General features: G+C 38.3%; 3 protein-coding genes across 9 annotated transcripts in view; all 3 read left to right on the top strand.

Moving 5' to 3' along the window:
* LOC120573522 (endophilin-A1-like) overlaps window positions 1–1748 on the top strand; it is a 40151-nt gene extending 38403 nt beyond the window's left edge. Inside the window, exon 10 of the mRNA XM_039823308.1 lies at window positions 829–1748. Coding sequence (XP_039679242.1) covers window positions 829–1025 — 197 coding nt within the window. The 3' untranslated portion in view covers window positions 1026–1748. The remainder of the gene's footprint in view (window positions 1–828) is intronic.
* Window positions 1749–12199: 10451 nt separating this feature from the next.
* On the top strand, window positions 12200–23348 carry LOC120573517. 7 transcript variants are annotated; one of them, XM_039823302.1, is made up of 9 exons: window positions 16709–16745; window positions 17326–17426; window positions 17601–17664; window positions 18126–18184; window positions 22282–22337; window positions 22421–22593; window positions 22672–22803; window positions 22902–23016; window positions 23102–23348. In XM_039823302.1, the coding sequence occupies exons 3-9, from the start codon at window positions 17617–17619 to the stop codon at window positions 23188–23190; spliced, it is 672 nt and encodes a 223-aa protein (XP_039679236.1). In that variant the 5' UTR covers window positions 16709–16745; window positions 17326–17426; window positions 17601–17616; the 3' UTR covers window positions 23191–23348. The 7 variants fall into 7 exon arrangements, with proteins under 7 accessions (XP_039679233.1, XP_039679234.1, XP_039679232.1 ...); XM_039823301.1 differs by having other exon boundaries at window positions 16711–16745; window positions 22282–22328; window positions 22421–22803; XM_039823296.1 differs by having other exon boundaries at window positions 16713–16745; window positions 22421–22803.
* A 1028-nt stretch (window positions 23349–24376) lies between these two features.
* LOC120573514 lies at window positions 24377–26918 on the top strand. Its single transcript, XM_039823289.1, has 5 exons — window positions 24377–25015; window positions 25154–25179; window positions 25414–25528; window positions 25666–25839; window positions 26005–26918. Exons 1-5 carry the CDS (start codon window positions 24929–24931, stop codon window positions 26644–26646), a joined length of 1044 nt encoding a protein of 347 aa, XP_039679223.1. The 5' UTR covers window positions 24377–24928; the 3' UTR covers window positions 26647–26918.
* The last annotated feature ends 266 nt before the right edge of the window (window positions 26919–27184 follow it).

Raw genomic sequence — 27184 nt, 5'->3', positions numbered from 1 at the left:
CTGAAAACTGCTGCCCTGGTTAAAAAAAACAATGCAACTGGTATGCTGTCTATAATGGAGTGGAATGGAGATTTCGAAGTGACCCTAAACTTTTGACCGGTAGTGTGTATATATACAGTTATATACACATAGGTGTAATTTACAAGCGCCCCCCGGCCCCCCAATAATCAGAACTGGGCTTTTTTTTTCTAAAATTTTAGTTCCTTTTTAAGGTATTTGTTGCTTTTTACGACATTTTTTCCGCTTTTTTAAAAAAAAAATGTAGCTTTTTTCTAAGTTTTTGTAGCCTTTTTCAAGGTTTTGCAAGGTTTTTTTTGTTGGGCAATGTCGCATTTTAAGTTGTTTTTTTGCCTCTTGGCCTTTTTGTCGCTTCTTTAAATTTTTTGTAGCTTTTTTTGAAATATGCAGACATGTCCCTGGATAGTTGGAGATCTAAGATTGGAGGTTGGAGATTTTTGTTCCTTTTTAAGGTTTTTGTTGCTGTTATGGAAGGTTTTTGTCTCATTTCCAATCTTTTCCTGGCTTTTTTTTAAACGTTTGTGTTGCTTTTTCAAGGTTTTTATCTCTTTTTGTAATACATGCAGACATGTCCCTAGATAGTTGGAGATCTCAATCCCCCAATGTTGAACCCAAAATTACGCCCTTGGCTGGACCCATAGGCGTAATTTACATTTACATTATAATTTCCTTTACATACATAAAGACATTTGCACCATAATTTGATGCAGAAAAGGTATGTCAAAAAAAATTGCCAGTTAGACAATTATGTAATAACTGTTACAGGCCTACAATTCATATATTTTTGGCTTGTGTCCCCCACCCCCCCAGCCCCCATGGACCAGCCGTGTTGCCGAGCGCTCTACGACTTTGAACCAGAGAACGAGGGCGAGCTGGGCTTCAAAGAGGGCGACATCATCACCCTGACCAATCAGATTGACGACAACTGGTACGAGGGCATGATCAACGGCCAGTCGGGCTTCTTCCCCATCAACTACGTCGATATCCTGGTGCCGCTCCCCCATTAGTTCTCCCCCCCTCACCCTCCGCCAATGACCTGACCCTCAAACCCCTCGACCAATCGAGACACCCTGAAAAACGTAAAACCACGCCCTCCTTCTACTTCTTCTTCCTGTGCTCTTTGTGCGATTCTGCTTTCACAAAAAACGGACTGCAATGGCGGAGACGGGGATGGACGAGACGAGGCAGTGGGACGGCGATGGGAGGAGGATTTTAAGTCTGAGAGATGCAGAAAGAAAGGAGGGATTGAAAGGGGAAGACAAGACGCAGAGATGATGATCTTTTTACACCGCTCACTCAGCCGGGCGGCACTGGGAACCAATGAGGCTTTGGAGACTTAAAGGCAGGGTGTATACTGTATGTACGTGCATGTGTGTGTCTGTATGTGCGTTTCGACTTGTTCTTACTCTATTATGACCGAGCCAGCACAAAGCCTTGCTTGTCTGTTAAATTCCCCGACAGCTTCTTTTGTGCTGCTGTCTTTTCTTCTCTTCTTGAAGGGTTACTTCAGGGTTTTTTTTTTTAAACAAGGACTCTCTCATTTTCTCATGTTTTTGTGTCTTAGTGTGTGATGGGAACAACCGTCTTTGAAATTGGTCCAGTATTAAGCAAGACGAAACTGCAACGTGATGTTAAATGAGCAATTTCGTTGATTTTGCATCCACTAAAAGTTCAGTTTTTACCGCTGACAGGCCTAGTGAGAGTGTCTGACAACATTATGAAAAGGATCCCTACAGAGATAGACCTTTTTGTTAAAGAGTAAGATCCTTTTTGTTTAACACGATACAGCCCCAAAATCACCATCACCAAACCCACCAGACTCCATGTAAATAAACAGTATTGTTATCAGCGTAAAACACACTTCATTCAAAGTCAAGAGAAACAAAATAAAACAAAAGCAGTCTTGGTTCTTTCTTTCAACTGTTCCAACAATCACACTCTGGTTTGGTTGAAATAAACCTTTAATTCAGCCATTTACATGTGAAAATATGCTAGCTCTATACACGCTAAAAGTAGTGATTATTTACATGGAGTCTGGTGGGTTTGGTGATAGCGATTTTGGAGCTATTTCTGGTTGAACGAAAAGGATCTTACTCTTAAACAAAAAGGTCTATCTCTGTAGGGATCCTTTCCATAATGTTGTCAGACACTTAGAATAATAATCTGAGCCTGTCAGCGGAGAAAGTGTTCCCATCAGTCACTTTTATACCAATGCGTGGGAAAATAGGGTCCAGTTTGAAAAAAAACAACTAAATTACCCTTAAAGTTTCTTGCTGTTTTTCTCTCAGAGTACTTCTGTCTTTTCTACCTTGACTTGCCTTTTCCTGTGCTCTTCTTCAGTCCGAGATTTGTCACAGCCTTCCCCACTTTCTGTCTTTTCCTCCTTCCCTTCTTTACTTGCACTTTCAGCATGGCTCCATACCGTATACAGGCCTCTAACTCATGGTCTGGAGCTGCAGATAGGGCACCAGACCATTCTGCTTTTCTTTGAGTACATCTCGTACTCTTGTAACATACTCTGCCTTTTTTTCTGAGTATCGACTCAACTGGCTGTACGCATGAACCAGCCAAATCAGAAACGAGAGTAGGAAGTCGCCCGTGAAATGTAGTTTTTTTTTAGGGGTGCATCTTTGGAATAAAGTCGTATCTGCAATAAGTAGATTTTTACAGACCGTCACCCATTTATCCTTTAATGGGAAGGTTTTTAAAGGTTTTGGGGTCAGGAAACTCATTTATCACGTCGATAAACTCTGGGTTACGTGATTTTTCCGGACAGCAGCGCCAATTGCATTGACCAGAACTTTTCACCAGGTGTGCATGGATCTTTTTTCTGAGTCACCCATTCACAGTGTTCTGTGTGGAGTAGATGCGTGTTCACTCGTCTTATTCGTGGCTTTTGCATGCAGGACTGCGTGAGCCGTATTCAAATTCATATTGTTTTAAGTCCTCTACCATTAATTACATTTAGGAAGGCTGATGCTCAGCGGGTCCTTAAAGTTGCAGTCCTTAAGATTTCAGTCCTGGGTGATAGAATTTTAGTTTGATAAAAAAAAAACTCAGTTTTCTTTTATTTTGAAACGGGACATGAACCCCCAGTCTCCTGGATGAAAGTCCTGTGTTTTTTTAACCCGTCCACCAACCCAATTCGTCACCTTACTTCCTGCTTTGCTCCGGTCATAATTACTACGGCCACTAGAGGGCGCCGCCACTATAAACCTAAATATGACTCGTATTTGCTGCTTGAACAAAGCAATCCATGTAGGCTTTTTTTTTGGAGGACAATCTCTTTTTTTTTTTTTTCCTTTTTTTTTTTTTTTTTTTTAAATTTTTTTTTTTTTTTTTTTTCCTGCGACTGTTACAATACCACAGTGCTACCTACCTAAGTGTTTATCTGTATCAGAAGTGTTCTTTATAAGGCAGTGTTTAAAGAGTCTAGTCCTTATTCTTAAAGGCTCTGTAATAGTTCAACTATTTATCACAGATTTTTACATTAAACAGATCAACTTTTTTAAGGCCGCTGGGAAGCATCGGTACGTTTTAGTGTTTGATTGCAGCCAGGGCTTTAAATTAACACCTGCCCACCTGCCAAATGCGGGTAAACATTTTTTTTTTTTGCTGTGTAACCGGGGTAAGACCGTGTTCCAGTTATTGCTGTGCATATTCCGTGCACAGCGAGTGTTGCCAGATTGGTCTGTTTTCCACCAAGAATGTTGGAAAGTTCGCTTGGCTTGGAAACATTTGCTTGACGTGTCTTACAACTGTTAAATACATGCCTGGCATGTGTGGTATCGATTACAAGCTAAGCTAAAACGGAGAAAACGAACGGAACAAAACAAACCAGAGGAGATGAAATTAGGTAGTAAAATTAGTTAGGAAAACATGTGGCTAGTGGAACATCTGATTGGTTGGTAACTTTAAATATCTGCTAGCCAAGTTGGTTTGTGTTCTAAAAAAGTTAATTTAAAGCCCTGATCGCAGCAGCTGAACATTTTAACATCAGAACGTCAGATTTTTGTCAGCTTTGGCACTTGTCGCTACGAGAAAAGCTGCCAGTGAGTTTCACAGACGATTAGACAGGTGACTGCAATGTCAAAGCAAAGAGATCTGATCAAATGTGTCTTGTCCGTCCATTCAAACGAAACATAAGACTTGTGAACTTGTTGGTCTGGTGCTGGGTTTATATCGACTCCATTGTACATAAAACAACTGCGTGGTGTCAAAGATCGGAGCTCTTCGTCTACATCGGTCGCCTAGATTCGTGTTCTCATTTACCATGATTACATTTTTAAAACTAAAACTGAACTGTAATGGATGTTTTATTGGATATTTAATGTGTTGGCTGTATTGTTAAATTAGAACAGCGTAGGGTCTTTTTTGTGTGGCTAACAGGCTAGCCTTTTCGCTTCACTTTCCCGTCTTTGCAGTGTTGAGCAGCAGAATACTTAAAAGTTTAAGTATTTAGCGCCTGAGTATGGAGTCATCCTAAATGTAACAGATTCTGTTAAAATACAGAGAAAGGTTTTATATATTGAGAATACATCTTGGGATACATAGTCTGAAGGACGAAACATTTTTACTTTGAATGGTTTTTATCACATTTTCAATTGTAGTGACCCCTTTGCCTATCAAACGAATGACCACCACGGTTGCCGATTGGTAGAAGTTTGTTTAAGACGCGTGCAAAAGACGACCAAATGTCCAGTGTTTTTAACACAAAGACTGTCCCACTATAACCAGTCCACTCAGTCTCTCTGTATACCACTATACTACTTTTTTCTACGCTTTATTGACCCATTGACGCTTTTTCTAAGCTTATTTTTGACGTTTTTTCCAACATTTTCAATGCTTTTTTCAACACTTTTTGATGATATTTTGGACACTCTTTTCACCGTTTTGGACGCTTTTTTTGGACGCCTTTTTGGACATTTTGGACACTTGAGTATAAGCCCTTGTCTAATTGACAGTGAACTACTGCCCCAAGTGGCAGGAGGCTCAAAACTAACAGAATCCAAAATGGCTCTTGAAACAATTATTACTGTCATATATTACAATAACAGCCAAGGGGCTTTAAGGACGTGGACTGATACAAACTATAAAAAATAATTTCCCAATCTTTTTTCCCATTCCATGATTTATATTTAAGATGTTGTCACATTTGTCCCTGACCCAAAATCTACCACTGCAGGATGCACACCCAGAGAACGTGTGCTCAAACCGGTTTCAATATAGCTCAAACTGTAAGTAACTTGTTTCTAAACGAGACATTTTCTGTCACTTTTAACATATAGGTTAGCCTGGCACTGCCCTCCTACGTACTTCGGATCAATTTTCATTTTCCTTCAGCACTCTGTCTGGGTTTGCGGTATATTCTTGGGTTTTCTCCGGTCAAATCTTTACTGTTCCAATCAGCAAACAGAGGGAGTGGCTGAGAACGATGACATTGAGGTTGTGCGCCAGTGAGTTGTAGTTCCGTAATGACGGCAGAGAAAGATGCAAGCAAAGCCATTCGGTCTGTTGTGGCAACACTGCTGAATATCCAGAAGTTAAAAGTCTGGTAGGACCAGGCTACATATAGGTAGGATGTATCAAACTATTGTCAGAATGTAAAAGTAAAACGTTTAAAGTGGATACTTAATCTTCTTGTATTCTGAATACATTACAACAAGTCAACAATAGTTAGTTGTTAGTTGACGATAGAAATAATACACACGGTTTGGTTGGAGGATGGGAAAGTTTAAGAGTTCCTCTTGAAAGCCATAATGTTGTTTTAGACACAGATAATAATATTTTCAACCAGAGAACCAATATAATCTATCTACAGTCAATAAACGTTGAATACCAAGGCAATAAATGATAATCTAACAATAACATGTTTCAATAAAAGGAAGAGATGTCTGTCTATCTAAAGAGCTGTTGGACATGTCTTCCATTGCCAAAGCACATTTGTGACAGCGTCAATAAAATCACAAACAAACTCTAACTTAACTAACTCTGTTTCTGCGAGATACTGTACCTGCTTGACTAAAACTGTTACAGGTTGTTGTAAAAGATGGGGTTTGGAGCACAACTGTGTTCAGTGTTCTCATTTTGATTTTCTTTGTTTTGTCTGTTTGTTTGGAGTCTAAAACTGATATTTCGAGTCCGCCTGTGGAAAGTCTGTGAGCTGCATTAAACTGAACCACTTCACAGACGTTTTTATTTTTCCAAATATATATATATATATATATTTGTCCCACTGGAGCCTCGGTTAACTGATACTCTGCATTTTCTATTGTTTAGTTATTTATGTGTTTATCTTACTTATGCTATATTTGTATAGCTCTCCTCTCCAAATTACAAAGTGCTTTAAAAAAATCTTGAATATGTTTTTAATTATGTTGCACTTTGTACGAATGGTTTCGTTGCTCTTCTCTTCTTTTTGTGTGTTTTTCTTTCCCCAATGCTGATTTGCCCTCTATGGCGAGATGTATTCTAACCTCAATGAGGGACTTGTACAGTGTTACACTCACGTTTTCCCTTTTCACCCAAGAGAGAGAGAGTCGGACTTAGGCCACGTTACCTGCCTCAGTTTAATTTCAACATCGCTCTCAGATTGTCGAGCAGAGCACTTCGAATCCAACCCTCCGACTGAAGCTTTAGTGGTCCGGTCCGTCCTCGGAGCTATAGCGACTCTGAAAGCAGAAATGTTCTCATTGGTTCAGGCTAAACTTCCGAAAAGTCAGATTATCCGGCTGATGTATTCACGTGTTGACTGTTTCTGATATAATAGAAAATCATGGCGACAGCAAATTGCCCCTTAATCCCAAAACTGCATATTTCTCATTTAAAAAAAACATATTTAGATGCTTGTGGTCTTTGTTATTACATTCAAGAGAGTATATTTTGAATTAAACTGATGGGAATCAGTCAGGGATTACAGAACATGGCTAAGAGTCATGTGACATTCATAATCAATTAACCAGAGGGCACCCAGACAGCGCAGACCTCCGTGAAAGGCCGCCGTTCATCTGCATGTACGACAGAAAGAGAACATCTGCAAAGTTTCCCTTAAATTAGCAGCTAAAGGTAGCGGTAGCTAGCTAGCTTGGTCAACTTTTTCAAAACAAATCTCACTGTATTCTTGCAATGTGTGACCCTGCAAGATCGCCAGTCTTTACATATTATGACGTTATGTCATCAACGTGAGATGTGAGATGATTGTCTTTAGATGTGAGATGGTGTCAGACTTTAATCTTTTCAAAGTCTGTTCAGAGTCGTCTAGAATATGGAAGGCATTTGCTAACATTTGCGCTTCTTTTAGGCCCTACCCAGCACATTTGAACTGAACCAATGAGATTGTTCCTGCTCTGTGGGCTGTTTTGCTTTAAAAACTAACTGATGATGATAACGTGGCCTTGGTCTGGCCTGTGGCCATGTTACATTACGCCTTGTGGCTGTATAAAATAAGCCTGTATGAACCTAGTGTCTTCTGGTGAGCTACATGTGTGTATTTGGGTAAATACACACCGTGTTGCTATTTATTTATTTATGTAATGTATGTATTTATTTATTTATTCCTGCGTCCTCTTTATCGGTTCGGCACCTGTGGCGTATTTGACGGTTGTCAATACATCGGTGTATGATGTGTAGGGATGGAGGGAGGGAGGGTGAAGGGATATTTGGGTATGGGGGAAGGGGGGCTTGGTCAATGGGAAAACCTAGCTGTGATATTAACTATCTAACTGATACTAATATAATCTAAGACCACTGTATGTATATCTGCTTGTCGTGAAGATGATCTACAATGTAATGACAATAAAGAATTAACACTATGATCAACTCTGCAGACATAAAGAGTTCACTCTGTTCTGTTCTCTTTTTCAGATTCATACTTGTATTTTGGGTTTCTACTGAAACATGTTTACATGCTTTTAACCCTTGTGGTGTCTTACTATCGACCAAAATAAAAAAAAATTTGGCGCTTATTCCAACATTTTTGTTGCTTATTTTGATTCTTTTATAAATGTTTTTGTCACTTTTTCAATGCTTTTTTATTCATGGTCAATACACCTAATTTAAATGTATGATTCCTGCTTTTTTAAACAAGAAAATGTGACATAATGACATTTAAATTAGGTTTATTGACCATGAATAAAAACTTTTTTTGAAAATGTTAAAAAAACATTGATAAAAGAATCAAAATAAGCAACATAAAGCGCCAAAAAAAGTTAATTTTGGTCGATGGGAAATGCCAAATTTTTCTGTTTAAAAAAGCTGAAATTATGCATTATTTTGACTAATAGTTAAGATCAGAGGATGTTGAGTGAATCACAGACTGGTTTATGTCAAAGTTTGTTCAGGATACAGTTTTTGAACCATTTAAAAAAATATATAAAGAATGCTATAAAATTGAATAAAACTCCCACAATTCCATGGAAGTAATCATTAATTTTACATGCGAAGAATGTTGGTGGGTTCAGTACAACATACGTGCATGCAGCCATGCTATTTTTGGGCAATTTGTTTGTAAGAAACCCATATTTCAGAACTTTCAAAACGGGTCAAATTTGGACGAGTTAAATGTTAAACGTCTGTCTGAAACGCTCCGTTTTAGCAATTTAATTGTACGTTCAATTTGAACGGAGAAGTCAGGATTAACGAGTTCCCATTCGGAAATTACGAAGAAGAACAACGCCCCTTGAAGACGTCTATCTGTGGACGTGTTGCTATGGTATTTGTACACTCAAAACACAGCATAATAATGGTTATTCCCACTAGTTGTATTGAAACGCAGTTAACTCATTAAACTAATGCCATTCAAAGCTATGACTTCCAAAGTGAAGGGAACATGCTTTAAGCCAACATCTAAGTCCTGCTTCCAACATCTAAGTCCTGCTTCAAACTAAGTGGTCAGCGTTTACGTTTTTTGTTTTTTTGCATCTGCGCTCTCAGCACCATCATTGCAGCCAGAGAATGACCGTAATGGTTCATTTAAAGGCACAGCTTCTGAATATTTTGATACTTTCACAATATAGATATCCAAGATTTTAATGTTTAAAAGAAGCTGTGTTTCTCCTTCTTATTGGGTCTGCAGCCTTGCAAACTGTTGGCTGGTTGGTTTGTGTACAGCAACCATAGCAACGCACAGAGCTTTTCATAAGCCGTAAACACATGTCCGCTGAATACATGTCCAAAAGAATGCCTCTAAAACCTGAATAATACCAGAATATCCCACATGTCTTAATCTGAAAATGCTATATTCGGAAAAGGTCTTATTTGAAATATCCAACTGGAATATGCTGTTTACATGACCTGTTTCAAATTCAGCATATTGTAATTTTGGAATAATAGTGTAATATTGGTGTGCATGTAAACCTACTCATTGACTATCTTGTTTTGTTTTATCTTTTTTGTTGAGCCCAGGAAGAATAGTTACTTCGGTAACTATTGGGGATCCTAAATAAATTTTTAAAAATTAAGGTAGAATGTACTGTATAACATCTCGGTTTACCTAATCAACTGGAAACTAAGTATTAATAGTATTTACAGTTTTTGTCGATTGCTAAACGACAGTGGGCACAACTGGAGCCACATGTGCAAAACTCTAACTGCAGTCTGCATTACCAACAGTCACCTGAACTAAACAGTTCACATCTCCTGCAAAACTCATTCACAGCAACACAACTCTTAACACACGTCTCAAAACAGGCTCAGTGCAGCCAAACACTATGCACAAGCCTCACTGAGATAACGCACACACACACACAACACACACACACACACACACACACACACACACACTGAGACACACACACTGTCACTCAGAACACACTGAGACTAAAAACACTAGCATCAAACACCAAGACAGAAATTACTAACTTTTCATCTTTACAGTTTGACAATTTGAGTGACTTTACACTACTCAATAGTTTATTTGAAGAAAAGATATAGATTTTATAATATACCAATTTTTACGTAAGGTAAAAAAGAAGGAATGAAAAGCAGCAGTTTGCTTCAATATAGTATTTTGTCTCTAGTAATTTATGGAATTACTGGAAAAAAAACTAAAGGTACATAACAGTAACAAAGAATAGTGTGACTAATCCTGCCTCTCTCCAGCATCATGTGGCAAGTTTTCTTCATCACATTGGATGTCTGAATCATCTCTAAATACTAATGAATGTGGTGTTTCCATTGCTTTCACCTCCATTACTTTCTGAACAACAGTAAGAACACAGTTTTACTATAGTTAAGATTTTGTGTTTTTCACTTTTTTTATAGCTGTGTACATAACCTCAGACATCTTACCTGGACATGTTGGTATCTTTGCTCTTTTACCTGTTTCTCTCAAACAGTACAGTGTATAATTGTTTCATTCTTATTTGGTGTTTGTATACAATCTTTCTGATCTTTCTCTGTATAAATACCATATATGTTCACTAACTAGTCTAAAACAAGACACCTGCTTAGGCGTTCAGCTGGAATTGCAATCAGCAGTGTTTGATAGGGACCAGACTGAAAGCTATTCTGTTTTTTACAGTTTTTTCCAACTCCTTACACACGTTTTCAAAACTATGTCTCCTTTTTTCAAAACTCTACACACAATTCCTAAAACTGCACACACAAAATACAAAATGCCTCATATTTCCTTCAAAATGAAACACTGCATTAAAAATACCATAAACACATCTCAAAATGAAGCATTTGCATCAAATGGCAAACACTTTTTTCGTAATAGTAAATTATTTGGATATACCATGTACACACTGTTGTTCTGAATCTAAAGCTCTTTTGTCTTTCATAGGCTTATATCTACATTTACAATGTTCTAGAGAGAAACTAATTTGCTGAGAGTGGTTGAAAAGTGCACTGTAAAAAACAATGTAATGTTACAGTAAAACAGAAAATATTTATTGGGCAAAACATTACGTTTGTAAGATTAGCACAGTGTTGTATACAGTAGCATGAAACAAGAAAACAAAAGTACAAACATACTGGGCTTCTCTCATTGGCCCATCCGTGGTTGATCACATGATAAATAAATGTGGCCCTGATCTCATCAGAGATGGCTCTCCTTCTGTCTCTTCTTCCCTCCTCCTCCTCTTCCTCATTGTTGTCCCCTGTCTCTCCCTCCTCCTCCTCCCCTTACTCTCTGTCTATTGTTGGCATCCATTGTTCAAAACAGGTAATCTGACCTTTGACCTATGTATAGGCCTATACTAAAGCAGTGATTGGTTAGTGTTCAGTTATGACAATGTGTTTGCAAATGTGAGGAGTGTGTGTGTGTGTGTGTGTGTGTGTGTGTGTGCCCTGGTAAATAAGTGTAGCATTTTGATTGGTTGTGTTTAGAAAAGGAAAGCAAGTCACTTCCTGTTAGATTTTTGTGTCTTAGGTAGAGCATTGTGTGTAATGTTTTGAAAAAAGTGTTTCATGCAATTGAAAACTGAGTGAAAGGCTGAGAAATAGCTTATGGTTTTGGAGATTTGCTGTGTAGTTTTGCACTTTGAGTGAGAGGTTTAAAAAATCGTGTTACATGAAAAGATTTTGTGTGTAAGCAGTTGGAAAAAATTGTAATGTGTGGTTAACAGTTTTGACAGCAGTGTGTTAGCATTTGAACAAAGTGCTGTGAATCTACAGTGTTGTGAAGGTTGTGGTTAAAGTGATGTTATAAGTGTGTAGAGTTTTGAAAACTGTGTTCAAGCAATGAGAAACAAACTAGAGTTTGGTCCACATGAACTGCTGCTGCGCAGACTGTAGTTACAGTTTTGCACATGTGACTCCAGGTTGTGCCCGCTGTCATTTAGCAAAACTGCAAATATTGAATTCTGCCAATAGTTAGTCACTTTTTTACCACAGAGTGGCAGCATTGCCTCAACAACAGATTTGAGCAAGGGGTTTTGTATGAGGGCTCAACATTACACCTGCTCTAGATCTAAATCTCAGAAGAGGCAAAGAAGGCGTACTTTAAACCAGGTTATGGCTGAGGAGGCGTGACAAGATCTGGTGAGGTAGCAGCTCCTGAGCAAGAGTTAGCTGTACTAATGTTTGTATTCAGTTCTAGACATACTACCTACCTGCCTTGTGTCTTCTCTGTGGCATTAAGCTGTGTGTTTATGCACCTTTCTGGTCTCTGGACAGCAGTTTGCCGGATGTATAGTTTGACTGCAGTCGACAGATTTTCCCAGAAGACAACAAAAGCATCACTTGTCTACTCATCAGCTGTGAGTTTGTTTGGTTATGATATTTCTAGTTCATGAAGGCTGTTTCAGTTTGACATAGATCTGTTTAAACCAGTGGTTCTCAAACTTTTTTGTGCCAGCACCCCCTTATCCATTATCCAGGTCCCTGACCACCCCCCATCAAATAATATGTAGGCTAATTGCCCCAAATATGAATGATTACGCCATAAATGTTTACTGTTGTTACTATTGTTATAAAAAATAATCAAAAAATCATATCATTGAATGACAAACAACATATGTATTAGTTCCCCAGGTATCAAATAAACCATGTGAATAGAAATTATATTTACAGGTGTTTAAAAAAGGCAACCATTTGACATTCAATTAAAATTAGATAAGAGTAGCCAATCAGAAACAGCTAGCAATTTAACATTCAAATCTATTTTTCATTCAAATCTATAATCTAATTGTTCCAACGGAAAACAAGCTGGCACTTATCAAGGGGTAAAAGCAGAAGGATTTCCTTCCCCAATGGAAATACGTTTACAACCTTTGAAAGTTAGTGAGAGCCCTTTTTTGATGCTTAGAAGAAGAGTCTAGGTTTGCTATCGCCTGTCTTGTGAGTAAATAGCAGAAAAAAAATGTATTTGAGAAACGGAACCCCATATCACGCTGCGTTTTGAGGAGGTCTGAGAATCCCGTACACTAAACAGTTACATCGCTGCCTCTATCGCTTCCACATGACAGTTTTAAAACACCAAACACAAGCCCTGAAGTTTGTGGACAGTGCTGGGCAAGTTACTTCCAAAATGTAATACATTATAGATTACTAGTTACTGTCATTTGAGAGTAATTAATTATATCACAATATTACTGTCTCTGAATTGTAATGCGCTACACTACTTTTGCGTTACTTTTGAGTTACTTTCGTCAAAATAACAGTGGAAGTTTGACTTGGCAGCTAGCTTGTGAATTTCATCACTGGATCAATAAAGTCTCCTCTTTATTCACTTTTACATCATAGATTATTCATAATATTTTGTATAACGAATATGGATATGCAAAGTAACTAAAGCTATAAAAATAGATAAGTAAAATGTACAATGGGCAAGTAGGAGAAACTGTAAATACTCAATTAAAAGTACCTTACAGTTGTATTAAAGTACGGCATTGTTGTAACATGTTTGTTTAAAGCACTTGAATAAGAAATTCATGTTGTTTAGTTTAAAACAAAGGAAATGGTCAATTATAGTGTGATTAAAACTCACTATTTACAGTACTTGATTTACAGCTAATATGTGAAAAGGTCCACAACCTTATTTGTTTAACAGTAATTTAGTTTTACTCTATGGTTTTACTGCAAACCATCACAGGAAGTGCTTTTATTTGGAAGTAGAAGTTGAACAGAAGTTGTCTGTTGTGTACTCTTGCGAGCTTACTGAGATGAACGTGAGACGCTAGATGACTGTTGTGCAAACATGTCCGTCAAGCTTAAGTTGCTCACTTTCTTGTGTGTAAAACTGCAACATATTGAACAGTAAATGGTCACAGACAAGCGTTTTTGGTCGTCATTCAAAGCCGTTCCACTACAGGCACACACGGCTGATAAACTGCAATGGTATTTACATGTAGCAAGCCTAAACATTAATTCCCGACATGTTTAAATCTGTCAGCGGCTCGGACACACTGCTGTCCGCGCTGACGTAGGCCTATCGTCACCTGTTGGGACACAGATGTTATGAAATAATACTCACAGCTTTTTTTTTTTTTTTTCAGTGAACAAATGTTTCGCGATGTTGGGAAATTCCTGATGTCGGAAAAAACCTAACCCAATCTGGCAACACCATTGACATATATAAAAGGGCAACACCAGCCACCAGTGTCTCACCGCCGCATGCGTCATCAAAACAAAAAGCAGCGTGGAGGCGACGAAGCAGCGTAGGCTTCGTATGATCATTTAAACCAGTTTTATGACGAGGTCGGTGAGGATGGAAAAATCTTACATTTCTGTGCAAACTTTGCCCCCCGGCTTTCTAAAAGAAAATCCGCACTTCAGTCCCATCCACAGCGAACCTGAAACGGCACGTTGAACTGATCGGATATGAAGATGAAATCTGACGCATAGTTTCAGTGTTAAAGCTGATAAAATAATTGCTGTCTGTGGTTCTATATTTGGGCTGTGGCAATCATTTTGAAAAATAATAGCTCGCAGCAACATATGTATGACTCATGATTATTCATGTTTGAGTTTTCTATGCTCTGTTTTTACTGGTTTATTAAGCCAGCATAGGCATCTATTTCGGTGGGGACGGTAGGCCTACCTATCAGATTTCGTCATGAGTCACTTTGTACCCACCACTTTTTTTTGAAAACCTCGAGCTCAATTTACTTAACAAAAAATGAAGTTCACAACACAATAATTCTTGAGCGACAGATGCCAACAAATCAACAACAATCTCTATCCCCACAGGGCAGCACAGACACAGTCGCTCTGCTGCTGCGCTATACACGCTTCTCTGTTCACAACACTGTATGACCACCTCATACTGTGAAAGTGGGTCATACTCAGTGATGCCACGTAAGGTGTTACTTGTAACGCGTTACTCTAATCTGAGCAGTTTTTTCAGTAACGAGTAATCTAACGCGTTACTATTTCCAAACCAGTAATCAGATTAAAGTTATCCAAGTCACTGTGCGTTACTATTTGTCATTAGTAAAAATATATATATTTGCTTTCTTCTTGCGTCTCGGGGAGTGAAGTCATGTATGCGACAAGTCACGTTTTCAGCATGAGGACAGTAGGCTAGTGATGTGCGATACCACTTAATTCCTATTTGATCCGATACCAAGTAATACCCAGGCTGGTATTGCCGATACCGATACCAATACCAATACTTTTTACGTATTTTATTTGCAGTGTGATGTGACAACTAGTTTAAAGGAATATGACCCTAATAATCTTCGTTCGTGTTGCGTAACACTGACGGCTCCAGCATTACCTTAGCCTAGCACAGATCCTGCAGGTAACTGGTTCCAACTAGCCTACTGTTCGAATTGGACAAGTGACAAAAATAACTGCTAAAAACAACGTTACAGAACAGCCATTCTTCTAACCGTAAACAAACCGGGAACTATATTCTCAGACAGGCTTGCTGCGAGCATATCACTCCGCCCAAGTACTATATTCTTCCGCCTGAGAATATAGTTCCCGGTTTGTTTACGGTTAGAAGATGGCTGTGTCTTGTGTTACGTTGTTTTTTGTACACGCTGTGACTCTACAAATCACAACATGTAAATAAGAACATGTTGGCGTTATTTAGTCACTTATTCGGAGCAGTAGGATTACTGGAACCAGTCACCTGCCTGTTCTGTTATGGGCTGATACGCTGGAGCCGTCAGACAGCTTTACAGCACGCACGGAGATGAGAAGGGTCTGTATGGACTTGTCTAACTCTGGGGGTTACGGTGAATAAGCTAAATTCCCAATAAGTCGGCGTGTTCCTTTAAAGTAAAAAAGTAGTCTGTAGGCTTACCAATTCCAAATTATAGCTGCATAATGACAAGACAATAAACTACTCTCATATTATTTAATTATAAAGAAAATCTCGGAGACTTGTACAGTAAAACAGGTTGAAAATAACACAAATTTGACTCTTTTGGTATAACGGCGGCGGAACGGCGGTTGGCCCGCAGGCCTGCCTCGGAACGAAGGCGGTAGGAAGGTGGCTGCCGCTTTTAAAAAGCGGCTGCCGCCGGCGGTGCGCTGGCAAACGTGTTTGCGATTACGCCATTCTGACGCTTCTACTGCCTCTGGAGCACCGCCGGTGGTCCGCCGACTCATTGCTATCTGGGTAACCTTGTCACAAAATATTCCATATCCACTTTTTGCTGTTCTTTACAACACATGTAAATCAGGCACCCTTGAAAACCAGTTAACTCAAATTGTTTTCACAAAACATTCATGTTTACAAAAAAATTAAATAAAAATAGGCTCCCCTGGCCGGCTCCGTCACAGAGCCGCAGTGCACACACAACTGACCGGCGGAAGGAGAAGTAGTTCCTTCCCCTAACCGGATATAATTAGACTTTTCTGGTGACAACAAGTTACTTATGATAACATAAACACTCACTCCAAATTACTGAGTTCAAATATCGATCTTTTTATATGAGAATCGATACTAGAGCAGGAGACGTTGGGATCGTAAATATCAATACTTTAGTATCAATCCGCACATCACTAGAGGACAGTTCACGTGTACCACGCAGCGACACTAACGTAAACAACAATGGATGAAGGAGAGAGATGCGCGTTTTCTAGCTGGAAATACAGTCACTATTTAGAGTTTGTGTCAGCTAAAGATGGCAATATTAAGGTAGGTTGTACACTCTGTGCTGGTGGCGACAAAGTGCTATCTAGCTACAAAAACACTACGTCAAATTTGAAGAAACATTTGGAGTCGCAGCGCTGCAGTCAAACTTACAGAGCAAGTCCCAGCAGGTGGTGCGAAGGAGAGAGAAGGTCCCCCACCACCCAAACAACAAAAGCTGGACTTCGTTGCAAAACCAGTAAGTGGGGGAGAGTTGAAGAAGTTGGTCGGGCAGTATGTTGTAGAGGAAATGCTGCCCTTAAACACGGTTGACTCGCTCTCTTTCTTGCCATAATAAACCATATCCCTACTACTGGCAATGCCGAGCTGCCTCACAGTAAACCGGTTGTCATTTTTATGTTGAGGTTGTGGGGGTGTTGTCGGCAGTTGCTGCATGTAACTAATAAAGTAACTTGTAATCTAACTTTGTTACTTTTAAAATCAAGTAATCTGTAAAGTAACTAAACTACTTTTAAAATCAAGTAATCTGTAAAGTAACTAAGTTACGTTTGCTTTTTAGAAAATGTAAGGCTAGCTTCTTCATAAAAAGTGTTGGAAATCATCACATTTTTTTCATACATTTTTATTCATTTACATTAGTAAGCTACAGGACAGCATCTTTCAAAACATGACCTGCGAGAGAGAGAAAACAAAATAAATGCGTCTGCGTCCCCAGCACATTTCAAACCAAACTGACGCCCATGTAAGCCAGTCATTGTGAGAACTTTACTCTTGTCTCTGATTCGTAGTTGAACCTTACAGTTAACATATCTTTACAGAACTGACTAAATTGATCACCGAATCCAAAGTTACACAGCACACAGGACAAGTTTTGTCTAGAAAACACGTCCAAAAACATGTTGCTTTGCAACCTTTTCAGGTGAGTAACAACAAATTCAAGTGGCTTATTAATTTTGTCCCTACAGATGATTATTTAGAAAATTATTTTGACCATGGGTGAAAGTATAAATATTGTGTGAGAATGTATGTGTGTTTCTGTGTGTGAAAAGCACTGGTTATATCTTGAATTTAAAAACATCTGTTTTGTTCTCAGGTGAACATTTAAAGATATGCCGACAGCCACACCAAAAATGGCAGCAGATACAAGCTGCGGAAAAGTAAGTGACACCTGTTGTATTTTATTTCCTTTTTAGTGGTGTGAGATATATATATATATATATATAATTATGCATTAATTCATACGTATGTAGTGGTGTATGTAGTGGTGTACATATGTAGTGGTGTGAGCTAAATATATATATATACACACATATATTTTAAATGCATTAATGTATGTATACATACAGTATTTGAATGATGTATACATCATTCAAATACTTTACTATGAATAGTTAATTGTCTACTTTATTGATCATGTTAACATTTTTAAATGTATTTGCCAGATTTAGGTCAGTTTTTTTTATTAATGCAGTATGTAACCTGTTGTTTCAAAAAGGTTCAAATTCTGTAATTATATTATATTATTATTCCATTGCAGTACTTGGATACTTTTAGGAAGGTTTTGAATATTTTACCACCACTACTTTTAACAAAACAAATGTTGTTTTCTTGGTGACAGAGAGCCAGAATGGAGTTGGTCCTGATACCTCTGAAATCCTCCTACAAAATAAAACTGAGGTGAATGGGAATTTTATTTATTCAGTCCATGATGACAAATGTGCAATCAAAAAAAACCTGTAATACCACTTTAAGGTGGCATTCTTTTGACAAAGATTTGTCACAAACTTGAACAGCTACATGATGCATTTTAAACATATTGGCTTCATACATCCAAATGATTTCTCACAGTGCAACAGCATATATCTCATATTTATAAACTCACATGTATCAAACATGCGTCAAACTGTATCCAGGTGTCATATTCTCTGTTTTCTTCTGCTAAGATACCTCCTGGTGCTTTTAATTATCATCTCTTTGACAAATGATGACTTCTTTCAGGTTACAGGACAAGAAATCAAAACAAATCATGCATTTGACTTAACACCAGTGTCATTTTATTATGAATGACATCTTTAATACATCATCTTCTGCTTGCTTCATTTTAACAGCTGACACACATTTTGGTTTACAATCTTCTCATAAATGCATTTGTATCTTTAATGTTACAGTAAATACTCTTATCAAAAGAAATCTCTCTGGTCAAGTTATAATAAAGCACGCAACAATTCTACTTACAATATTTAAAGGTCCAATATGTAATATATTTACTGTAATAAATCCAAAAGTGACACCAATGCCTCATCAGATATTAAGGAAACATGTTAAGCTGAAATATTATCTTTTCTGACAACAATGCTAATGTCAGTATTTTTTCTTAAACCCAGCGCACTACAGCTGTAATGTTAGTACACACAAACAAATGGGATCAACGGAGATAGATTCTACATGACCTAAAAAAACGGCATGTTTCTAACAGTTCCGTGACAGAGATGTTACAAACCCTGGATAAATATTGGAGATGTATGTGAAAGATGGAGACAGCTTAGGGCCCAAAAGGACGCAGAGCTTACTTGTTTCCTCCTGAACAGGTAAGCATTAGCTTTGGGCTAATTTATCACGGCTACAAGGGACGGGCATTTTATGTCATTTAAAGGGGTGATAGAATGATTATATAAGGTATTTTACACTGTTCCTTAAGGTCTCCTAATGGGGTATGTAACATTGGTTGGGCTGGAAATTGCCCGAATGCTATTTTATTAAGCCCTTAACTACCCTGTGAATATGGCTCTATTTGGAACAAGAGCTTTTCTTCCAAATATGGTATGCTCATGAATATTCAGAATGAGCTGCGTGCTGATTGGTTTGAGCAAACTACATAGAAACACATGGGAGACTCTCATATTTCAGACACTGCAAAGTTATACATTGTTTATCGGGCTATTTCGTTTTTAAATTCACTTTTTTAAGCGAGAAATCAACTATATAAAGCTCAAATATGGGCCGTTTTACGTAAATTGATGGCTAATTGCAAATTTGGTAAGACTGTGTGTCGGAGATCAGCCGCAGGTGCTGCCTCGCCGCCCGGCCTGCTATGAGCTCCGTCACGACTGGCAGCCCACAGCAGGGACTACCAACACCGCTGCCCTGACAGAGCTCCAGTGCCTGTAACTCCCCTCTTCCTGCTAGCTAAATGGCCCGTTGTGTGAGAGTGAGAGCGCGGTCAGCGAGCTTGTTACACCAGCAATCTCTTACCACATGTTACACACATGTCACGCCACTTAGCTATACAACATATACCTAAAATCTCTTATAAACCTAACAACGGTGTCCGATTTCAAGTTAATGAATATTTGTGAAGACTAGCAAGGTGTTTCGTTAGCTGTGACTGTCCCTTCAATCCTAGCTACAAACCACGGATAGTTAGCTTCATTTTCGGCGTAATTCGAGTATATTTACAGTTTGAATTTCGTCATGCCACGTATACAACATCTACTTATTATAAAGCTAACAACGGTGTCTGATTTCAAGTTAATGAATATTTATGAATTCCAGAGGAATTCTAAGAGGAGGCTAGCTAGCTCTCATTGATAGAGCTCCATCCAGCCGCAGGCTTTATCAATGAGACTCACGGACAAGCGGCGTTTATTTCCCCAATCGTTTGTTTAAATAACTCAACACATTATAATTACACACATTAAAAGATTAACTGGAATCTGTGGTAAGAGATTGCTGGTGTAACAAGCTCGCTGACCACGCTCTCACTCACACACACCGGGCATTAGGAAGAGGGGAGCTGCAGGCCCTGGAGCTCTGTCAGGGCAGTGGCGTTTAGTAGTCATTCACCCACAAAACGGTGACTTTGCGCGGGTATGGAGTGCTGTGGGCTGCCAGCCTTGATGGAGCTCACAGCAGGCCGTGGTCTGTGAAGGAAGGCAGGCCGGGCGGTGAGGCAGCAACACAGGCAGCACCGGCGGCTGAATTCCGACACACAGTCGGACAAAATCTGCAATTAGCCATCCATTTCGTAAAGTGGCCCATATTTGAGCTTTACATGGTTGATTTCTCGCATAAAAAAGTTTCAGAAGTGAATTTTGTAATGGAATAGCAGAGATCTGCGCGACCTAGATTCAGAAAACTACCTGATCTCAGGTCAGTTGTGTAGCCTAAATGTTGGGGCCTGACCGTTCTCTTAATACACCCATGGGTATGACAAAGTTACAGGTCTTGGGAGGTTGACGTCAACTTCCAGCTTTGTTGAGATTCGCCCGTTTTCAGCGGCAGTTTCAAAATATGAGCTTTTCATAGTAAAGGGGTGTCAGTGGGACTTTGAGCTTCTATCTATGTCCTATTTACCCACCGAACTGTCTTTATTCAACTATGACAGAGTAAAATCAGTTTTGCATTCTATCACCCCTTTAAACATTTGTGTACTCACATTGAATTATATAGCTAGAGTACCAGAGTTGGTTACTCGCAAAAACAATTGAGACACAGCCAGTAATGTGATCCTCACTGGTCCTGGCTAATGCCGCCATGCTAACCCTGCTAACTGCTAACGTTTCCGGAGTAAACAGCTGTTTACAACGTGTACAATGGTGAGTTATTTTAAGCCAAGAGAGGGAGGCTTTAAATCCGGAAGAGAGGAGCTTGAGTTTGCAGTGTGTGTAGCAATATTTTAAACACTAGCTGTCAGTATTACATATTGGACCTTTAATATTGATAAATAGGGTTAGCATGCTCATTTCAGTAGATATCTCTGACACACAATACATAGTCATCTTTCTAAATGTGTATTTGGTATATTATATTGTCTAGATATAGTATATTTTGAGTTTAATATGGCAAAATATGTGTTTTTAGTTACAGCATCATTTATGTGTATGGTTTCTAGTTTGTATTTAACTGTGTTTGTTTTCTGTCTGATAAAGACCACATTATTTCTTGTTTTGGTCTTATTTGATACAAAGTGAACTTATTAAATCTTATTAATGTATTAATTACAGCATAATTTTTTCCTTCAATTTAGTATTTTGTCTCTAGTAATTTACTGGAAAAAAAAAACTAAAGGTACATAACAGTAACAAGGAATAGTGTGACTGATCCTGCCTCTCTCCAGCATCATGCGGCAAGTTACTTTCTGAAAAACAGTAAGAACGCAGTTTTACTATAGTAAAGATATAGTGTTTTTCACTTTTTTTTTTATTGCTGTGTACATAACCTCAGACATCTTACCTGGACATGTTGGTATCTTTGCTCTTTTACCTGTTTCTCTCAAACGGTACATTGTAGAATTTTTTTATTCTTATTTGGTATTTGTATAGAAAAAAGGCTTTCTGAGCTTTCTCTGTATAAATACCATATATGTTCACTAACTAGTCTAAAACAAGACACCTGCTTAGTCTTTCAGCTGAAATTGTAATCAGCAGTGTTTGATAGGCACCAGACTGAAATCTATTCTGTTTTGAATGTGTGGTCAACAGTTTTGACAGCAGTGTGTTAGCATTTGAACAAAGTGCTGTAAATCTACAGTGTTGTGCAGGTTATGGTTAAAGTCATTGTGTGTAGAGTTTTGAAAACTGTGTTCAAGCAATGAGAAACAAACTAGAGTTTGGTTCACATGAACTGCTACACAGACTGTTGTTAGTTTTGCACATGGGGCTTCAGTTGTGGTCATTTAGCAATTGAAAAAAACTTTAAACCAGATCTGTTTCATAACAGTGTGGGTGGTGTGCGCACAGTCTGCAAGATCATTATCTTTTCTCTCTTTCTTTCAGGTCGGCAAATCGGCTGTTTGGTCTAACTAGTTTCATACAATGTGAAGGTGAAACAGGTGGCTACACATATTTGCATAACACATAAATCCATGCAATTAAAAGTGTTTTCTGTAGTCCATCAAACTTTTCTTGTCTACAGGTTCAGAATACCTGAAATGGGTGTTAGGCTTTGTGTCCATGAACAGACACAAGACTTTGAACTTGAAGAATCCAGCTGGCGCCACATGGAAGATAGGAGACCTGGATGATACTATTTATAGTGGGGAAGATTATGAGGTGGATGGTTGGGAAAAGTTTTACCTTCCTGAGAAAGTAAGTATGCAGGTTGTAGGTGTAGTGAAGGGGATCTCGTGCCCGTGTGACCAGCTTGTTCTGATGACCTGCTCTGAGGACACACAGGTGTATGCCTATGATGGAGAGAAGCTGCATCTGGTGGCTTCAAGCCTGAAGCAGCTAAGGGACGAGGGAATAAAGTACCCAGGGTCCAGGACCTATTACAATGGGGAGGCCTTCAAAGATATGGTGAGAACTTAGTTAAGGTGCTGAACAAGCAAGGCTTTGTGACCCTGGTGAACCTGTGGGCCCTGATAACTATGGCTTATATTGTCTGTTTTGTGTAGACCGAGGAGGACTGGGACAAAGTGAAGAAAAGGCTGGACAAAGAGCACCATAAACTGGTGATGTCAAAAAAGACTGAATTCCTCAAGAATCTCAAATCAATCCAACAAAACCTAGGTGGGCATCTTTCTCTTTGCTGCAGGATAAAGTTTTCTTTTCACTTTTCTCTTTTATTAATCAATCAGTAATTATCCTTTCACAGGGAAGCCAGAGATCCTCCAAGAAGAAAATGAAAAGTCCACAGAGGCATCCCAAGCTGGGACTGAGAACCCAATTTCAGTCAAACCTTAATCCCCTCTCTCCAACAGACCCTGCACAGCCTGTACAGCCTTCTTCTCTTTTCTTCATTTTTATTGCACATCTTTTTAAAATGCTGTTTTTTACAAAATATATATTGAAAATCTACACTTTGAAAATTAATAAACAGTTGACAAATGTAGAAAGTTTCATATGTTGAATATAATTCTTTATTAAAGCTGATGCTATCTGACGTTCTATCTGAGTTGACAAAGTGAGAAATGGGTGGGTCAAATTAGGAAAATCTCAAATAGCTGTGTTGAACAAAAATGGGATGTAATATGTGTATTAAACTCCTAATGAATGGAAGATCTGGAAGATTTTAAGGTTTGAATGGAGTGTGAATTAGTAAGGAGTTGAAAATGACTATCTGCCCCTCATAAAACATATTGCGATCATTCCAAAACTGTAAGAAAAATGTTTAAGATATCAAAATTCTGTATAAGTTTTACGTTAAGTCTTGTAAGCCATTAAAAGCTTAAATTAAGTCCCTAGCTGAAAGTATGCAGGAGGAAAAGCATTTCAAAGTGGAGCAGGCAAAGAGGATTGGAAGGTTGAGTTCCATTTTATAAAAACAAGAATATTTGTATTTTAAAAAGCATACATTTCCTTTAATCATGTCCTTAATAAATAATACGTTTATTTTATATAGCACCTTTTACAGACACAGTCACAAAACATTTGTAAAAATACAGTAAGATCCAACAGAAACATTTACCCAGATTCTGTAATGATAATTATAATAGTATTCCATTGTAGTATTGTTGGTGCTTTTAGAAATGTTTTGAATATTATTACATCTCTACTTTTATCAATATAAATCTGCTTTTCTTGGTGACAGCTTGCCCCAAGTTTGAGGGCCCATGTCTGTATATTGATCATCCTTGAAAACCCCACAAAAAGTCTTCATGACAATCTTTAACATCAGACACCATCCTGAGGATATACTGTATTAGAGCTGGGCAATATATCGATATGATATGAGACTAGATTAGATATCGTAATATCGTGATATGACATAAGTCTTTTCCTGGTTTTAAAGGCTGCATTACAGTAAAGTGATGTCATTTTCTGAACTTACCAGACTGTTGTAACTGTTCTATTATTTACCTGTACCCACTTAGTCATTATATCCACATTACTGATGATTATTTATCAAAAATCTCATTGTGTAAATATTTTGTGATAATTGATTTTCTCCATATCGCCCAGTCCTATACTGTACGTGACTTATGCATGCTTGCATGTGAGTGTGTTCTGGTTTGGATGAGAACAGTGTAGTTTCCTCAAATGATGGTTAACACCAAGGTTTCTTTCTTAGTCCCCATGGTTAAATTAGTTGTTACTGCATGAGTGGGGTTTTCTATTTCCCCTTTCAGTTAAGTTCAGCAAAGTGTTTTGCTGCTTTTTAGGTTAGGCACCTAATTCTCTGGTTACTGAAGTTTTATTAGTTTTATAATAGTCTGTAATGTATTATCTCAAACAGGAGTGATACACTGTGTTTGTGCCCCTTAATGAGTTTCCACTGGCAATTTACAAGTTATCTCATGACACTTTAGAGATAGAGTAGGTCTAGACAACACTCTATAATTAACAAAGACCCAATAATTGAGAGAGTCTTTAGGAAGACTTCCTACTCTAACTAGTATTGAAAACGAAATTAATAGATGTAATGTGTGTATGTTATGTAGTATTCATATTCTTATTGTTTCTGCCATCGTAAGTTCATAACATGAAAACATCTAAGGAGTGGTGCAAATCATCGGGGGGCGGGGCTTGCCTTCTCCTTTTTGGTCAAATCTTTCAGGGCTGCACCATGGTGAGTAGGTGTCTTTAAGTCCTCTGCTTTGCAAATATTTTAAATAATTATATTTACATTATACATTGCTTATTTCATTTCTGTTGTCAGTAAAATGTAGAATTGTAATTTGTTTTGTATCATTTCTGGTTGCATCAGGCTGTGACAGAAGAACAGGCAAAGAGGTGAGTCATCTGATTTACTGAACTACAAGTCAGTGTTGATGTATATGTCACAAAGTAGACACTGCTGTCTTGATACACAGCCTAGTTTTGTTGTTTAAAATGTATCTTTATATGTTTTAATTTTCAATTGCCATTTAAAAACAACCTTTGAAACAGAAATGTGGGAAGATGTCCAGTGTTGGTGTGCTGATCTATTCAGTTTTCATAAAAAAACATTTAATTTTATCATTTTAGAGCTGCAGAATGGCGGGAAGACCATTTCAGGTCAAATGCTTTCCTGATTATTGACAAAATGGTGAATCTGAATGCAGAACGTGCTGAAAGAGCAACTACAGTGCTCGTGGATGAGGTTTGTCTGAGACTGTTATGAACTTGAAAACTAGAAGTGTTATTCTTCTGGACATACTGCTTGGCCCTGGCTGACATAGTGTATTTTTTACACAACACAGAAAATGATATCTCTTTGAATGTGTTTTGACTTTACAGATTCTTCACAGCATCTTCTTTTTGGGAAAAATAGATGATCCACAGCATCCCCCAGAAAGTATTGTGACTGATGCCGAAATGCTGGATGGCTTAAAGAACATCTACCCTCGGCCTTTTGACCACTATTCCTCTCAACTGCCCAAGCGGAGTCCATTCTCATGTGTGCTAGACATGGTAAGATGAAAGCTTGTCAAAAGATGATACAATTGTTTTTTGTAAAGTTGTACAGGACTGCTACTTCTCCTTAACATTCTCAAATATTACAGTATAGTTCAAAATTATTTGAGGTATTTGTGGGAATAACAGCAGCAGCTTGATAATATGTGTGATTGTTTGCAGATTGTCCTCATGATTGGACAACAGAATGAAAGGGAAATAAAGGAGAAGGTGCGAGAGATCAGGGAACAACTGAGTAAGGGTAAAACAACATATCTTATCTCCTCCACCATCTGTGTCTCTCGGATCCCAAATTCACACAGGTACTATGGTGTCTCCATGTCCACTGCTGGGCGTGATCCTGGTAGAATCATGGTTGCTGCGTCCTGTCTTAGCTCCTGGGACAAGTATGTGGCTGGTGCAGTGATGACCTACTACCCAAATAATGTCAAGAAACGATATTTGGATGGGACCATCAAAAGATGTTTTGATGGGACCATCAGACTGCCAGAGAATGTCAGGTGCGAGGCGTTTAACATCCTTCAAGGTACACCACTGCCTCCTTGCAGATCATGTAGGAATTTGTTTTTTAAAACAGATGAAAAAAAAGAGTGGGCCTACGGTAACTGTGCTGAAGTTGAAAGTCTGAGCAACTTGTTTAAGAATGTTGAAGAAGTTAAAGAGCAAGCAAGACCAACATTGGCAAATAACACGGAGGAGAACAGGCGGAGGGCTGAAGAGAGTGTCAAGAAAGAGCTTAGACGTCTGCTGAAAGAGAAGAAATTTATTTGGGATGGAGAATTCTTCACTCCACAACATCCTTAACAGAATGTAAAGAAGTAACGTTCAGTGTGACGCTCGTAGACGGACATGAAATTATATTAAATATTGCAAGTAGAATTGTTACGGTGCTCTATTATAACTTGACCAGAGAGATTTTCTTTTAATAAGAGTATTTACTGTAACATTAAAGATACAAATACATGTATGGAGAAGATTGTAAACCAAAAAGTGTGTCAGCTGTTTAAAGGAAGCAAGCAGAAGATTATGTATTAAAGATGTCATTCATAATAAAATTACACTGGTGTGAACTCAAATTCATGATTTATTTTGATTTCATGTCCGACAACCTGAAAGAAGTCATCATTTGTCAAAGAGATGATAATTAAAAGCACCAGGACGGATCTTAACAGCAAAGAAAATTCATCTAGTTTGTTTATGCTGTTGCACTGTGAAAAATCCTTTTGATGTATGAAGCCAATATGTTTAAAATGTGTCCAGTAGCTGTTCAAGTTTGTGACAAATCTTTGTCAAAAGAATGCCACCTTAAAGTGGTATTATTATAAAATAATTCAGTTAATGT

Source organism: Perca fluviatilis, chromosome 14 (genome assembly GCF_010015445.1).
Source record: "Perca fluviatilis chromosome 14, GENO_Pfluv_1.0, whole genome shotgun sequence".
NCBI lineage: Eukaryota > Metazoa > Chordata > Actinopteri > Perciformes > Percidae > Perca > Perca fluviatilis.
This window is presented reverse-complemented; position numbering and strand designations above follow the sequence as displayed.